Source organism: Panthera pardus, unplaced genomic scaffold (assembly GCF_024362965.1).
Source record: "Panthera pardus isolate Hobbes unplaced genomic scaffold, ASM2436296v1 HiC_scaffold_3, whole genome shotgun sequence".
Classification (NCBI taxonomy): domain Eukaryota; kingdom Metazoa; phylum Chordata; class Mammalia; order Carnivora; family Felidae; genus Panthera; species Panthera pardus.
This window is the reverse complement of record NW_026526876.1, coordinates 56,854,238-56,871,412: the sequence shown is the minus strand read 5'-3', so window position 1 is coordinate 56,871,412 and position 17,175 is coordinate 56,854,238. Positions and strand designations below refer to the sequence as shown.

General features: G+C 35.9%; 1 protein-coding gene across 2 annotated transcripts in view; it reads left to right on the top strand.

The window, feature by feature from the left end:
- NSRP1 (nuclear speckle splicing regulatory protein 1) overlaps positions 1–16,964 on the top strand; it is a 60,451-nt gene extending 43,487 nt beyond the window's left edge. For both annotated transcript variants that reach the window (XM_019429702.2, XM_019429704.2), the window contains exons 3-7: positions 2,478–2,534; positions 11,256–11,384; positions 12,266–12,473; positions 13,433–13,541; positions 15,393–16,964. In XM_019429702.2, the coding sequence (XP_019285247.1) occupies positions 2,478–2,534; positions 11,256–11,384; positions 12,266–12,473; positions 13,433–13,541; positions 15,393–16,446 (1,557 nt within the window). In that variant the 3' untranslated portion in view covers positions 16,447–16,964. The remainder of the gene's footprint in view (positions 1–2,477; positions 2,535–11,255; positions 11,385–12,265; positions 12,474–13,432; positions 13,542–15,392) is intronic.
- Positions 16,965–17,175: the final 211 nt, after the last annotated feature.

Below are 17,175 nucleotides of genomic sequence, written 5' to 3'. Positions count from 1 at the left end.
TGAGAATCGGGCTCCTGGGTGGCTCAGTCACTTAAGCCTCCAACTCTTGATTTTGGCTCAAGTCATGATTTCATGGTTTGTGAGTGGTTTGTGTTCAGCAGTGCAGAGCCTGCTTGGGATTCTTTCTCCGCCTCTCTCTCTGCCCTTCCCCTCGTGTGCGCACGTGTGTTTGCTCTCTCTCAAAATAAATAAACTTAAAAAAAAAATTAAACTGAAAATCGAAGGAGCTTCAAAAGGAGGTACTCTTCCCTGACTTTCTCAGCTTAGGTTCAGAGCTGCCTCTTTATTCCACTGATGATGCTGTTGGAATTCCAGGGTTATAAGTCTGTGAATAGAATGTGTAAAATACTGTACTCCTTCCATTCTGTTAACACCCTTTAAGTAAGAACATCTGATGTTTTTCAAAAGTCAGACAGAAATCATCCTTCAGAACAGCTAGAAACATGGGAACAAAACCTCTTGTTATGTCTCAGAGTATATATACTTTACATTAGAAAGGCCCTTCCCAGTCTCCTTGTTCTATATTACATGAGTCTAAAAAGTACTGGCTCTGTGTTTTACTTTTCTAACTTAAGTAGTTTAGGTTGAAGCAACCACACTGAAAGCGACAGCAGATGAGTTGTGACCGGCTGGAGGAGAGATAAGAAAAAATAATATAATAAAAGCAATCAAAGAAGTTGATTGCATTTGGACACTTAATCTTCTAGTCAATCCTAAAGACATTACTAAGTCAATGATCAAGAAACATTTAATTTACACTTAGAAAGACTGAGACATTAAAAATAGATTGGAAAGAATTTATGAGTTATGCTTATTAGTAGTACATTTAACATTTTAATATTTAACATTGGTATTCTAATGAGTAAAAATGTGTTGTATCACATAACAAATTTGTATTAAATTAATAATACATGTAATACACAAGTAATCCACCTAGCATGGCACCTGGCTCGGTAAATGTTAGCTACTATTGTTTTTGTTATTGATATCTTTTTCTCTAGTTGTAGTCAATTCACTGTCACCTAAAATGTCCTTAGTTCTTTGCCTGTACAATTCTTTTAATAAGTGTGTGTTCTATTACTTGTATGGCATTTGTGTATTAACTTTATTTATCTCCATGGCTCTAGGGAACTAGAATTAGGTTTATTTATTTTGTTCTGTTTGTTGCCATGGTAAACAAAGGAGGCACCAACTGATACTACACAGCTGAAAGCAGCAAATGTCAATATGCTAGAGAAGTATAGTCCTGAGGCTGGGGGTTACACTTTTCATTAAGAGATAAACTCAATCAGTAGCCTTATTTTTTTTTTTATTTTATTTTTTTTACATTTATTTATTTTAGAGAGAGAGAGAGAGAGACAGAGCACGAGTGGGGGAGGGGCATAGAGAGAAGGAGACACAGAATCCAAAACAGGCTCCAGGCTCCAAGCTGTCAGCACAGAGCCCAATGTGGGGCTCGAACTCACGAACTCATGAGATCATGACCTGAGCCGAAGTTGGACACTTAACTGACTGAGCCACCCAGCCTTATTTTAATATAAAATTCACATACCATAAAACTCACACTTTTAAAGTGTACATTTCAAAGTTGGTTAGTATATTTACAAAGACTTATCCTTTTAAGAAAACATTTTTTAAGTATTTTAATTATATTTCCTTTTTTAGCTGTAAATGTTTGCTTTTGCCCATGTGATTACTAAATACCTCTTGCCTTCTCTTAAATTCTTTTTTGGTTCAGGTTTAATGTCCTATCTCTTTTAGGAAGGCTTTCTTGATTCTGTGCTCCCACAGGCTTTTTTTTAAGTCACTTTATAGCTTATCACATCTATGTTCTAATTATCTCTTTAGTCACTTTTTCTTCCCTTTCAAACCATTTATCTCTCAGAGATAGAGACTGTTCTTGTTTTCCTTGCTATCTGCAGAAGCTAGAACAGTGTCTGATATGTAGGCTTTTCAGTACATATTTATTGAATGATTATAGCCACAGATAGTTCTGGCAGCCCCTAAGCCTTAACATATGCCAGGAACTTGATACTATTATTCAATGGTGAATATTAAAAGAATGTGCTTTTTGTTGCTGGGAATCATACCACTTTCGTGTTGCAAGGGACCAGTGTTCCCCTACCCAATGCATGCACACTCACACACACACTCACATGTACAGGCAAAATAAATTGAAATCTGTTAGAGATTGAATGCCTTAGTGGTGAAGTTGGGAATAAAAAGCCATGTTACCTCATTTTTTCCTGTACCACTCTATTTTCTCTTACATGTTACAACCTGTTCTCATAATTTATAATTCATTTGTTTCCTAAGGTTTAGGTAAAAGACCTTGAAAATGTTAATTTAGTTCATAATATTTTTTCATAATTTTTTCTGTTTTTAACTATAGGTAAGGAACTGGCTGCCAACCAGAATACTAGAAACGAAATTTTAAATTAGTTTTAAACAATGACAGTATTTTTTATGTTTTATAGACCTCCGTGAGTGAAAGCCTTCAGAGGGAAGCTGCTAAAAAGCAAGCAATGAAACAGGTAAGGTGACTGGGTGAATTAAATGTGTTTGGTGAAGTATTTCAGCTCATGTTTTTTTTTTAAGTATAAGTTCTGGTTATCTAGGTCTTGAGACTGAATATATATAAAGAAATAATTTTATGTAGGGGCACCTGAGTGGCTCAGTCGGTTAAGCATCCAACTTCAGCTCAGGTCATGGTCTCACATTCGTGAGTTTGAGCCCCACGTCAGGGTTCTGCACTGACAGCTCAGAGCCTGGAGCCTGCTTCGGATTGTGTCTCCCTCTCTCTGCCCCTCCTCTGCTCGTCGTGCTCTGTCTCTCTCTCTCTCTCTCTCTCTCTCTCTCTCTCTCTCAAAAATAAGTAAATGTTTAAAAAAATTTTTATCTTGACCCTTGTTTTCTGAAAATGTTTAGGATGTTTCTTGATTCATAATAGATTTCAGGTTTTTGTGATAAATTTTAAAGGCAAAGCACAGTGAAGAATTAGCTCTTCATTGCTGTGTTGTAGATTAAACCCATTTCTGCTTTCAGATGACTCAGTAGTCTTATAGTGGATTATGTGGTTTAATAATTCTTATTAATGAACTTACTTGCTTAAAAAAAGTCTTTTCACCCTGAAGTAATTTCATGAGTTTATAATCTGAAATTCTCTAAGAATGGGGAATATCTAGTAATTTTCGATAGACTTGCCTAGAGCCTTATATTTATATGGCATTCTATAGTATTTACAAGGACTTTTTTTAATACATACATTATATTTTTAAAATTCTCGCAAACTTGCCTGTGGTCCTGATTAAGAAATCTGAAACTTCAGGTGCGCCAAGGTGGTTCAGTCAGTTAAGTGTCTGACTGATTTCAGCTCATGTCATGATCCCAGGGTTGTGGGATCAAGCCCTTCATTCGGCTCTGCACTGAGCATGGAGCCTGCTGCTTAAGATATTCTCCCTTTCTCTCTCTTCCTCTGCCTCTTTCCCCCATTCCTGTGCTCTCTCTCAAAAAGAAATTATTTTTATTCTACATGTGTAGTACATTGGGGGTTATATTATTGATTTATATATATATATTTTTTTTTAATCCATTGTTATAGTTTAGTCATGGAGTATTCATTATAACGTACATGTGGAACTGTTAAATTGTAAGGAATAGGGTTCAGTTTGCTCCATCCACTTGACAATTTCTCATATTTTGCAATGTCAGTAGTAACATTTGAATCAAAATTGAGTAAATCTCCTTGAATGACAAGTACTCATCTAAATGTATTTGTTCCAGGGGTGCCTGGGTGGCTCGGTTATTTAAACGTCCTACTTCAGCTCAGGTCGTGGTCTCTCAGTCTGTGAGTTCAAGCCCTGTGACAGGCTCTGTGCTGACAGCTCATAGCCTGGAGCCTGCTTCAGATTCTGTCTCTCTCTCTCTCTCTCTCTCTCTCTGCCCCTCCGCCCCCGTACTCTGTCTCTCAAAAATGAATAAATGTTAAAAAAATTTTGTTTTAATGTATTTGTTCCATATCAATACAGGAGAAAACATAACACCCTCTAGTCAATATTTGTTGGTTATTTTAGCAGTTTCAACCTGCATACATCAAATATCAGCTCTTGTATGTATAATATTAGCAACCATTTTATACCATTGTTTATTATCCCTGTAAAATTTTTAGTAGTTCAGTACTAGTAAGTAAATCTTTTAGTGAATTAATAGCTATTTATATATGGTTATATAGGTGAGAAACTGTAACGGTTTTTTGTTTGTTTTTTTAGTGTTTATTTTTGAGAGAGAGAGTGCGAGTGGGAGAGGAACGGGGGTGGGTGGGGGGACACAGAATCTGAAGCAGGCTACAGGCTCTGAGCTGTTAGCACAGAGCCTGACGTGGGGCTTGAACTCACAACCTGTGAGATCATGACTGAACCAAAGTTGGATGCTCAACCAACTAAGATACCCAAGTGCCCCTCTGTGACAGTTCTTTAGCTATATCTTGTTGCAACAAAATTTATATATTTATCTTAAATTTTTATTTAAATTCCAGTTAATATAGTGTAAAGTTATTTTCAGGAGTAGACTTCAGTGACTCATCACTTACATATAACACCCAGTGCTCAAAATGATTAGCTCTTTCCTTAATACCCATCACCCAAGCCCATTCCCCCACCTATCATCCTCCATCAACCCTCAGTTCTGTATCATAGAGTCTGTTATGATATGTTTCCCTTTCTTTTGTTTTTCCCCCTTCCATGTGTTCATCTGTTTTTTGTTTTTGTTTTTTCTTAAATTCCACATATGAGTGAAATCATGGTACTCTAAGTGACTTATTTCGCTTAGGATAATACACTTTAGTTCCATCCACATCATTGCAAATGGCAAGATTTCATTCCTTTTGATGGCTGAGTAATACTCCATTGTATATGTATATACCACATGTTTATCCATTCATCAGTCGATAGACATTTGGGCTCTTTCCATAATTTGGCTGTTGATAATGCTATGGACATTGGGGTGCACGTACCCCTTCAAATCTGTAGTTTTGTATCCTTTGGGTAAATACCTAGTAGTACAATTGCTGGGTCACAGAGTAGTTCTATTTTTAACTTTTTAAGGAACCTCCATACTGTGTTCCAGAGTGGCTGCACCAGTTTGCATTCCTACCAGCAGTGCAAGATGAACCCTTACTCTGCATCCTCACCAACTCTTATTGTTTCCTGTGTTGTTAATTTTAGCCATTCTCATAGGTGTGAGGTGGTATCTCATTGTGGTTTTTGATTTGTATTTCTCTGATGATGAGTGATGTTGAGCATCTTTTCATGTGTCAGCCATTTGGATATCTTTGGAAAAATGTCTATGTCGTGTCTTCTGCCCATTTCTTAAATGGATTATTTGTTTTTTAAGTGTTGAGTTTGATAAGTTCTTTATAGACTTTGAATACTAACCTTTTATTAGATATGTCTTCCATTCTTCAGGTTGCCTTTTAAGTTTTGTTGATTGTTTTCCTTCACTGTGCAGAAGCTTTTTATTTTGATGAAGTCTCAGTAGTTCATTTTTGATTTTGTTTCCCTTGCCTTTGGCAACTTCTAGTAAGAAGTTGCTCTGGCTGAGGTGAAAGAGGTTGCTGCCTGTGTTCTCCTGTAGGATTTTGATGGTTTCCTGTCTCACATTTAGGTCTTTCATCCATTTGAATTTATTTTTGTGTATGGTGTAAGAAGTGGTCCAGTTTCATTCTTCTGCCAGTCACCATCCAGTTTTCACAACACCATTTATTGAGGAGACCTTTTTCCATTGGATAGTCTTCCCTGCTTTATGAAAAAATTAGTTGACCATATAGTTGTGGATCCATTTCTGGGTCTTATTTTCATTGATCTATGTGTTTGTTTTTGTGTTTGTGTTGTGTGTACTGCCTTGATGACTATAGCTTTGTAATGTAGCTTGAAGTCCAGAATTACGATACCTCCAGCTTTGCTTTTCTTTTTCAGGATTGCTTTGGCTATTCAGGGTCTTTTGTGGTTCCATACAAATTTTAGTTTTGTTTGTTCTAGCTCTGTGAAAAACGCTGGTAGTATTTTGATAGGGATTGTATTAAATGTGTAGATTGCATTGGGTAGTATAGACATTTTAACAGTGTTTGTTTTTTCAGTCCATGAGCATGGAATGTTTTTCCATTTCTTTGTGTCATCTTCAATTTCTTTTACAAGTGTTCTATGGTTCCAGAGTAGAGATCTTTTACTTCTCTGGTTAGGTGTATTCCAAAATATTCCTTATTGGTTTTGGTGCAATTATAGAAGGGACCAATTCCTTGATATCTCTTTATGCTGCTTCATTATTGGTATATAGAAATGCAACTGAATTCTGTTCATTGATTTTATATCCTGCAACGTTGCTGAATTCACATATTAGTTCTAGCAATTTTTTTGTTGGAGTCTTTCAGGTTTTCTACATAGAGTATCATGTCATCTGCGAATAGTGAAACTTTGACTTCTTCCTTGCCTGTTTGGATGCCTTTTATTTCTTTTTGTTGTCTGGTTGCCAAGGCTAAGACTTCCAGTACTCTTAAATAGTAATGGTGAGAGTGGACATCCCTGTCTTGTTCTGATCATAGGGGAAAAGCTCTCAGTTTTTCCCCATTGAAGATGGGGTAACTGTGGGTCTTTTGTATATGGCTTTTATGATGTTTGCATATGTTCCATCTATGCCTACTTTCTTGAGGGTTTTTATCAAGAATGAGTGCTTTTTCTGCATCTATTGACAGGATCATATAGTTCCTATCCTTTTATTAATGTATCACATTGATTTGCAAATACTGATGGATTCGATTTGCTAGTATCTTATTAAGAACTTTTACATCCATGTTCATCAGAAATATTGGCCTGTAATTCGTCTTTGTAGTGGGGTCTTTGTCTGATTTTGGAGTCAAGGTAATGCTGGCCTTGTAGAATGAGTTTGGAAGTTTCTTTTCATTGTTACATTTTTGGAACAGTTTGAGAAGAATAGGTATTAACTCTTTAAATGTTTGCTAGAATTCCCCTGGAAAGCCATCTGGCCCTGGACTTTAGTTGGGAGATTTCTGATTACTGATTCCACTTCTTTGCTAGTTATGGGTCTATTCAAATTTTCTATTTCTTGTTTCAATTCTGGTAGTTTATATGTTTCTAGGAGCTTCTCCAGTTCTCCAGATTGCCCAGTTTGTTGACATATTTTTCATGGTATATTCTTAAAATCTATGGTATTTCTGTGGAGTTGGTTGTGATCTCTCCCTCTTTCATTTGTGATTTTATCTATATGGTTCCTTTCTCTTTTCTTTTTATTAAGTCTGGCTAGAGGTTTATCAATTTTATTCTCCAAAGAACCAGTTCTTAGCTTTGTTGATCTGTTCTCCTGTTTTATTTTTGTTTCATTTATTTCTGCTCTAATCTTTATTATTTCCCTTCTTCTGCTGGCTTTAGGCTTTATTTGCTGTTCCTTTTCTAGTTCCTTTAGGTGCGAAGTTAGGTTATGTATTTAAGACTTTTCTTGCTTCTTGAGATAGGCCTGTGTTGCAATATACTTCCCTCTTAGGATTGCCTTTGTTGTATTCCAAAGGTTTTGGACTATCATGTTTTCATTTTCATTTGCTTGCATGTACTTTTTAATTTCTTCTTTAATTTCCTGGTTAACCCATTCATTCTTTTTTTTTTTTAATTTTTTAAATGTTTGTTTATTTTTGAGAGAGAGAGAGACAGAGCATGAGTGGGGGAGGGGCAGAGAGAGAGGGAGACACAGAATCCGAAGCAGGCTCCAGGCTCTGAGCTATCTGCACAGAGCCTGATATGGGGCTCGAACTCATGAGCTATGAGATCATGACCTGAGCTGAAGTCAGACACTCAACAGACTGAGCCATCCAGACCCCCCACCATCTGCTCCTCCTCCCCCCCGCCCGCATTCATTCATTAGTAGAATGTTCTTTAACCTTCATGTATTTGTGGTTTTTCCAGATTTTTCTTGTGGTTGACTTCAAGTTTCATAGTGTTGTGGTCTGAAAATATACATGGTATGATCTCAATCTTTTTGTGCTTGTTTAGGCCTGATTCATGACCCAGTATGTGATGTTCTGTGTTCTTTTCTAGTCTTTATTGCTTTTTCCCCCCTCAAGGAGTCCCAACCTTTAATATTTTCTTGCAGGGCTGTTTTTGTGGTCATGGACTCCATGAGTTTTTGTTTGTCTGGGAACCTGTTTATGTCTCATTCTATTCTGAATGGCACCCTCCTTGGATAAAGTATTCTTGGCTACATATTTTTCCCATTCAGCACATTAAATATATCATGCCACTGCCTTCTGGCCTACCGAGCTTCTGTGGACAGATCTGCTATGAAACTTATCTGTCTTCCCTCATAGGTTAAGAACTTTTTTGCCCTTGTTGCTTTTAGGATTCTTCACTTGTCTGTGTATTTTGTGAATTTGACTATGATATGCCTTAGTGATGGTTGGCTTTTGTTGAATTTAATGGGAGTTCTTTTTGCTTTTTGAATTTCTATGTCTGTTTCCTTTGCCAGGTTAGGGAAATTTTCAGCTCTAATTTGCTCAAATAAACCTGCCCCTTTTTCTCTTTCTTTATCTTCTGGGACTCCTATGATAGGAATCTTATTAAGCTTTAAGGAGTCCTTGAGTTCCCTAAGTCAACATTTGTGATCCAATACCTTTCTTTCCCTCTTCAGCTTCATTATATTCCATAATTTTATCTTTTATGTCACTGATTCGTTCCTCTGCTTCATCCATCCTCATTGTCATGGCATCCATTCAGGTTTGCATCTTGGTTATAGCATTTTTAATTTCAGCCTCACCAGTTTTTAGTTCTTTTGTCTCTGCAGTAAGGGATTCTCTAGTGTCTTCTATGCTTTTTCAAGCCCAGCTAGTATCCTTATAATTATTGTTTTAAATTCTAGTTCAGACATCTTACTTGTATCTGTATTGATTGAATCCCTGGCTGTTATTTCTTCCTGTTCCTTCTTTTGGGGTGAATTCCTCTGTGTTGTCATATTGTCAAGGACAAAAAAAAGAAAAAAAGAAGCTGGATCGTAGATATGTTTTGATCTCTCTCTGCATTCAGGACTCCCTCCCCATCACAGCACCCACAGCTCTTCTGTCCCCCAAATCAACTCTCCGCAGCTCCTAACTTCAACATTGTGGCAATTTTTTCATGTCTAGTGCATTTTTTCTTAGTCCTCAGATTCATCTCTTGGGTGTTCAAAATGATTTGATATTTATCTAGCTGTGTTCAGGGATGAGGCAAGCCTAGTAGAAGAGAAGTCTCTAGTAGTAGGAGTAGTAGAAGTCTCTTCTCCTTCACATTTCCTTTAACGTTTGTCATCTGTTTGTTCCTTGTCCAACTGGAATTCTGCATAACGATAAATTTGTTAAGCACTTTTTAATGTGCCAGACATTATGGCAACCACTTCTTGAGAATTCTCTTTAATTCTTAAAATAATCCTATGAGATAAATGCTCTTATAATCTCCATTTTGTAGTTGATGGACATGAAGGCAAAAAGATATATGTGACTTTTATGAGGTCTCATAGTTAGTTCAAACCCAGGCATTGAAATTGCAGAGCCCATGCTTTTAGCCACTATGTTTACTGCCACCCTGGGGAATGGGCACAGAATTATGTATTTAGTAATATTAAGGTAATATCTTAGTTTCATAGTGGAAATGTAACTCAGCATCCTCAAGATGGTTTAATGCACACATAAAAGACTGTTTTTTAAACATAAATGCTGAGGTGCTTTGAGTTAGAATTTTAGAGTTCAACTTCTTCACCATATCAATGAGAGAATTAGTTCCAGAGAATGTGATGACTTCTCCAACATAATGTAGGCGTCTAGTGTTCTGGTGTTCTTTAAAATTTTGAGGGGGGCACCTGGGTGGCTCAGTCGGTTAAGCATCCGACTTTGGCTTAGGTCATGATCTCACGGTTCATGGGTTCGAGCCCCGCATCGGGCTCTGTGCTGACAGCTCAGAGCCTGGAGCCTGCTTCAGATTCTGTGTCTCCTTCTCTCTCTGCTCCTCCCCTGCTCATGGTCTGTCTCTCTCTCTCTCCTTCAAAAATAAATTAAAATATTAAAAAAATTTTTTTTTCACGTTCATTTATTTATTTTGAAAGAGAGAGTGTGTAAGCAGTGTAGGGGCAGAGAGAGAGGGAGAAAGAGAATCCCAAGCAGGCTCAGCACTGTTGGCACAGAGCCTATTGCAGGGCTCTATCCCATGAACCGTGAGATCATGACCTGAGCCAACATCAAAAGACAGATGCTTAACCAACTGAGTCCGGTGCCCCTTGTGTTCTTTTGACATTTTTGTGTTATCTTTTCTTACTTAAAGCATAAATGTTAAATCTACTTTCATTTTTAACCCTAGCTGTCCAGAACCACTTTTTTCTTTTTTTTTTTTAATTTTTTTAATGTCTCTTTGTGAGAAAGAGCTCTTGTGTTCTGCTTTAATACAAAACTTTTATTGTAAAGAATACTAACTTAATTATATTTACTAAATCTAAGGTAAAATGCTCTTAGAAATGGGATATTTTATTTATTTATTTATTTTTAAATGTTTATTTATTTTGAGAGAGAGCACGTGCTCAAGCAGGGGAAGGACTGAGAGAGAGAGAGAATCCCAACTAGGCTCTGCACTGTCATTACAGAGCCTGACATGGGGCTTAAACTCAAACTGTGAGATCGTGACCTGAGCCACCAGAAATGGCATATTTTTAATAGCTCGACAACATTTTTTTCTTTTTCTTTCTGCTCTTTTATCTGAACCTCAGGTGCACAGAACTGATGATAGCAACATTATTTTACTCCCTATTTCATTGAAAAAGCTATTAAATGTTATCATTAAATGCAATATTTGATAGGTATCTGTTGTCAAGCCAAAACCTCTTGGTTTGAGGTTTGTTTGTTGTTTGTTTTTAAAAGTCCTATATGAATGAATTATATAAAATAGATAATACAACAACTTGGAAGGTAGATACAATTATTATCCTCAATTTTTTTGATGAAAACTGAGGCACAAAAAGATTACACATCCTTTCCCAGAGTAGCTAAGTATAGAGGCTGGGATTCAAACCCAAGCAGCCTGGCTTCAGACTGATGTTTATATTTTCAGTCTAAAATGTGATTGATAGAATTTTTATGATCTATATATGATTCATGATCCTCTCTGAGAAAAATTACTTAAGACTTTCTTTGGTATGTATTAACTGGCTCATTTTTTAAATGTGTTTGTTTGTTTTAGACCAAACTAGAAATCCAGAAGGCCCTTGCAGAAGATTCCACTGTATATGAATATGACAGTATTTATGATGAAATGCAGAAAAAAAGGGAGGAAAATAATCCCAAATTGCTTTTGGGAAAAGACCGAAAGGTTTGTAGCTGAAAAGTATAAATTTCTTTGACCTTGACTTGTATTATATATATTAATCTTATTTTAGCATGAGGATGATCTGAGAAAAAGCTTTTAGGTATTTGAAATGTGAAGAAGAGCCCCTAGTTGCAGATAATATAGGTTTGATTTAGAACCCAGGAAACCCTACTAAAAGTATCCTAACAGGAGTGAATAAATTCTCTAACAATAAAAACAACAAGTTGTGTTTTTTGCTTTAAAACCTTCACACATTTTGGAAATTTTTTTCTTAGAAAGTCTCTGTACTAGTAACTCCTGTTCCTGTTCATATTTTTGTGTTTTATAATTCACTCATTTTTTTATTGCATTCTAGCTGGTAACAGAATCATCTGCACATGTGATCATATTTTTAGTTTGAAAAAAATACTTGAGAGTGGGAGCTTGAAATACATTCACATTTTGTATCACTTTTTGTCTTTCATAAGCACAAACAGACATCTTTGCATCTTATAGTATGTGCAGGTAGGGTGGTAGTATAAAATTAAAGCTATTCTTTTAAATAAGCATATTTCACCTAATGGAAAAAGTAGTAGGAACCTTCTGAATCACTTACTTGAAGTATTGAGACAATACCTGTGAAAAGGGTGAAAACACAGTGGAAAAATTAATTTGAAATAAAAAAAAAAGTAAAATAGCAGTTTGAATAATTTGTTTTACACTTAAATTTTTATTGTAAAGAATTTTAGTTTCACTCTTGCTAGTAAATTTATATTGAATTTTGAGAGGATGACAGTCCCGCCTATTTGGACTAGCCATTTTTATCTTAATAAATTCATGATAAAAACAATATTCTTAATTTTTATTTTTGATTCTTCCCTAAATAATCTTATTTTTCCTCCTAGCCCAAGTATATTCACAACTTACTAAAAGCAGTTGAGATCAGAAAAAAGGAACAGGAAAAGAGAATGGAAAAGAAAATACAGAGAGAACGAGAGATGGAGAAGGGAGAGTTTGATGATAAGGAGGCATTTGTGACATCTGCTTATAAGAAAAAACTGCAAGAGAGAGCTGAAGAGGAAGAAAGAGAAAAAAGGGCTGCTGCACTTGAAGGTGAAATAGAAGAGGGAAAAGGGTAGAAGGAAACCGAAGCAGCAAATTGGTTTAGCCATTTGCTCTGTCCGTGAACTTCTAGGTTATAATGTGGTGGTCCTAATTTACGTATATAGATTTAAGGTATAAGATATGATGTTTTGTAGTATTATAAAACGTTGAAGAGATTATGAGTAAAAACACAGTTTTACTCTCAGTAACTTAATTCTACTGGACTTTTCATATATCTCATTTTGTTGTTTAAAACTATGACCATTACGAGTCATTGCCATAGAAAAATTCTAAATGTAAGAACTTTTATTACAAATCATAACACCATAATCTTGGTCAGAAGCAATATAAACTGAGATTTAAATCCTAGTTATATTTTCTGGCTTTAGAAAACTAGAGTAATACCACTCAAGGAACATTAACTGTGTGGGCATTTAGAAAAAGCATAACATTAATTCAAAAAAGAAAAAGATGTGCAGGAGCCAAAGAATGTCTTAGTGCTTTACTTCAGTACTTTCTACTCATGGTCATTTCTCAAGGTCTAAGTAAAATGTATACATATAAATAGCTTAATTGACAAATGCTCATCAACTTTAAATAGAAGAAAATCAAGTCTAATGTTCTAAGGATGTATTAAGTGTTCATCTAGAGTATCAGTTGGCAGATTTTCTGTGAAGGACCAGATAAGTAAATATTTTAGGTTTTGTCTACCATATGATCTCTGTTGGAGCTCCTCAGTTCTGCCTTTTAATGCAAAAGCAGCCTTAAACAATAAACAAATGAACAAGGCTACATTCCAATAAAAATATATTTACGAAAACAGTAGGCCACATTTGGTCTACAGGCTATAGTTTGCCAACTCTGGATCTACAGTTTATATACTGTATGTTACATACTCTACACCTGTAAAACAGAACTGTGTTGTGCCTTGTTGAATATATTCCTCTCATGTTTGCTTTCCCTCTCAGCCCGTTTGGATGTAACCAAGCAGAAAGATCTCAGTGGATTTTATAGACACCTATTAAATCAAGCAGTTGGTGAAGAGGAAGTACCTACATGCAGCTTTCGTGAAGCCAGGTGAGACATGGCATATGGAATATTTAGAAGAAAAATTCTGTTCATGATCTGTGGTTGTAGGATTATTTTAACCCTCTGAAAGATGGAAGATTACAGCATTGCATGTTGTGTTGTCAGCCAAACCTGACCTGATTGAATTGCAAAGGATTTACACTTTCTTAATTAAAAACTTACAGATTTAGTTCAAGATTATTTCTATTCTTCAGGATTCCTACATGTATGTTCATAAGAAGTAATTTATTTTCATAAATAGGACATGGCCTCCAGAAAATGTAAGATTCACATATTTAGGGCTAGAAATGCACTCTCTAATATGTAGCTAGTAGTCACATATGGCTATTTAAATAAAATCTAGGGGCGCTTTGGTGGCTCAGTCAGTTAGTGTCTGACCTTGGCTCGCGTTCATGAGTTTGAGCCTTACATGTGTCTCACTGCTATCAGCTTTCAGCGTGGAGCCTGCTTCAGATCCTCTGTCCTCTTTGGCCCTTCCCCGCTTGCACTCTCACTCTTAAAAAAAGAAATAAAACATTAAAAATATATGTATTATAAATAAAAAATAAAATTTTGGTTATAATAGTCACATTTCAAATACAGTTGCCACATATGGCTAGTGGCTACCACAGATGGCACAAATATGGACATTACTATTTCTGTACATATTTCCATTAGCACCGGTATAAAAAGAAAGTATTGGAGGGTTTTTAAAATAAAATTATAAAGTATTGTAGGAATGGTTAAACGACTCTCATAAGTATATAGCTGAAGGTAAAAGGGAGAATTTGTCCTAAGCTTGTATCTGAGTAAATGGTTTTTGGAACAGAGACATTCAGATTAGAGGATCTGTGTCTGTGTTGCTGGGAAAAGGAGAGAGGCAGGAGAATGGAAGTAAAGGGAAGAGAAGGAATTAGATTTATACTTCCACCCCTACCTCCTTTGCTGCCAACTGCTAGGTTTGATTACAAAATTGATGAAAATTATGAGTCTAAGAAAGTATATTTGAAGAGAGATTTTGAATGGAGAATTAGAATTTCTGTTAGAGTTTCATCTGGAACAGTTGTGAGGCCAGCCATGAAACTCCATAATGTCATTTAATATTGTACTTTTCTCAGAGTCTAATAATAGAATTCCTAACTGTTAATCCTTTAGAAGATAGTTCTGTGCCAGTTCCCAAAGAACCACTGTTGTTTTATTAGTATAATTATTAAGTGATTAGTAAGAATGAATGTGTGAGTAATGTAGACAAATTAACCACATTTATCAGCTGGGAAAATGTAGGTGATCTGAACAATTTTTAGTGTTATTGATTGTAATCGAGCAGATTCATATATTCCCATTTTGTTGTGATAGGTGCCAAGGGAGGGGTGCTCATGCCTTTTTAATCATAAGACAAATTATTTAGTGATACTTAAGAATTAGATTTTGCCAGCATTTTGCTATAAAAAAAATTATCTTCATCTATTCCCAGGACTATTATTAAATTTTTTAAAAAGAGAAAAATCCAACAAAGAGCTGTAACTTGAACTTCATATTATGAAAATAGTACTTAGATACAGAATATATCTTACTTTTGCCAATTATTGGCATGCTTAACAAAAACAAAAACCTTGTACAGACTCCTGTCTGAAGGTTCTAACGGTCCAATACAGCAATCTAATTTTCTCTATTTCACTTCTACCTTTTTCTGAAAATATCCTGAATGGTTAGAAAATACTAGTTTACAATATTCATAAGGTAAATAGCACTTTTTCACATTTAGTAGTTAAATTTAAGTATTGAGAAAAATTATATGAACATTTCATGTGCTTACTACAATTGATAATGTGGCATTTTTTAAATGTTACTTTTTTTAAGGTCTGGAATAAAGGAAGAGAAATCAAGGGGTTATTCTGATGAAGTAAGTTCAGAGAACAGAATACCACATGAGAAATGCATTCTCCAAACTGTTGTGCAAGTAGAGGAAAACCCAGATGCAGATAGCGACTTTGATGCTAATAGCAGTGAGGATGATGAAATGGAAGAAAATAAAAAAGCAAACGCAAGAAGGGAGAGGGTCACAGAGACCTCCAAGAGTGACTCTAAACATCAGAGGAATCAAATCCACTCACGGTCTTCTAGTGAAGAAAGAGAGCATGGTACCAAATGCCACACAAAAAGGTCCAAGTCAAGAGTTCATGAGAAAAGGGAAGATCAGCACCAAGAGAGACAATCCAGGGATCATGAGAACTATTACAATGACCGTGATTACCGAAAAGAAAAGAAGGATTCCCATAGGCACCGAGAAGCCAGCCATAGAGATTCCCACTGGAAGAGGCATGAACAAGAAGATAAACTGAGGGGAAGAGACCAAAGAGAAAGAAATGACAGAGATTGGAAAAGGGAGAAAGACAGGGAGAAATATTCCCCAAGAGAACAAGAAAGAGAGAGACAACGAAATAATCATGATCGATACAGTGAGAAAGGAGGAGAGAAGGAAGAGAAAAGCAAAGAAGAGCATGTGAAAGCAAGGAAAGAAAGATATGAAAACAGTGATAAGTACAGACATAGAGAACAACGAGAAATAAGTATTCAGTCTTCAGAAAGAAACCGAGAGAAAAAAGAAAGCAGCCCAAATTCTAGGGGAAAGGATAGGTTTCTTGACCAGGAAAAATCCAATAAAATGAGAAACATGGACAAAGAAAGAAACCCAGAGAAACCCTCTAGTTCTGAAACATCAGTAGGAGCAAAACATAGACTCACAGAGGAATACCAAGAGATGGGCAAAGAACAAGAGGGGCCACATGAGGTGGGGAACAAGTTTGCAAAGCGAAATAATGAAGAAACTGTAATGTCGGCTAGAGATAGGTACCTGGCCAGGCAGATGGCACGGGTTAATGCAAAGACATATATTGAGAAAGAAGATGATTGATAACTGCCCCAGTAGAAAGACCTGTGGAGGCACAGAAAATGAAAACTCCTGAAATATGCTGTGTGAAAGCATAAACGAGTATGTTAACAGTGGTTGGGAGGGTATTTTTTAATATATTTTCAAAATTCATTATTGGCTTAAGTAAAAATAAGTCCTTTTGTCTTGAATGTTTAAATTGATATGTATTTTATTATCATTACCACATTCTTGGTTGGTGGTAAATCCCTGTACAGGTTCTTAATGAGGAAAATTGTCTGCACTCTAACCATTAAAAAATAACTCCTCAAACAACTCTCCTAATAATGTTGGCTTTGTTGCAGGAGCTGTTAGTTTTATAAATAGTGTATTCTAGATAAAAAATATGTGGATTTGTGGATTTGAGTAACAGAATATTGCTATACTTTGTTTTGATATTTATGTTAATATATAAAATATAGATCATACATTGTCTGACTTTCTAGCTCACAGAATATTTGGCTTAAATGCAAATAAAAATAGTGATACGTTTGTACATTTAATTCAGTCTCATATTTTAAAAGTAATGTCATTTATGCCACGATTCCTTTTTTTTTTAAATTTTTTTTTTTTAATGTTTATTTATTTTTTTGGAGAGAGACAGAGACAGAGTGCGAGCTGGGGAGGAGCAGAGAGAGAGGGAGACACAGAATCTGAAGCAGCCTCCAGGCTCTGAGTGGTCAGCACAGAGCCAGACATGGGACTCAAACCCAC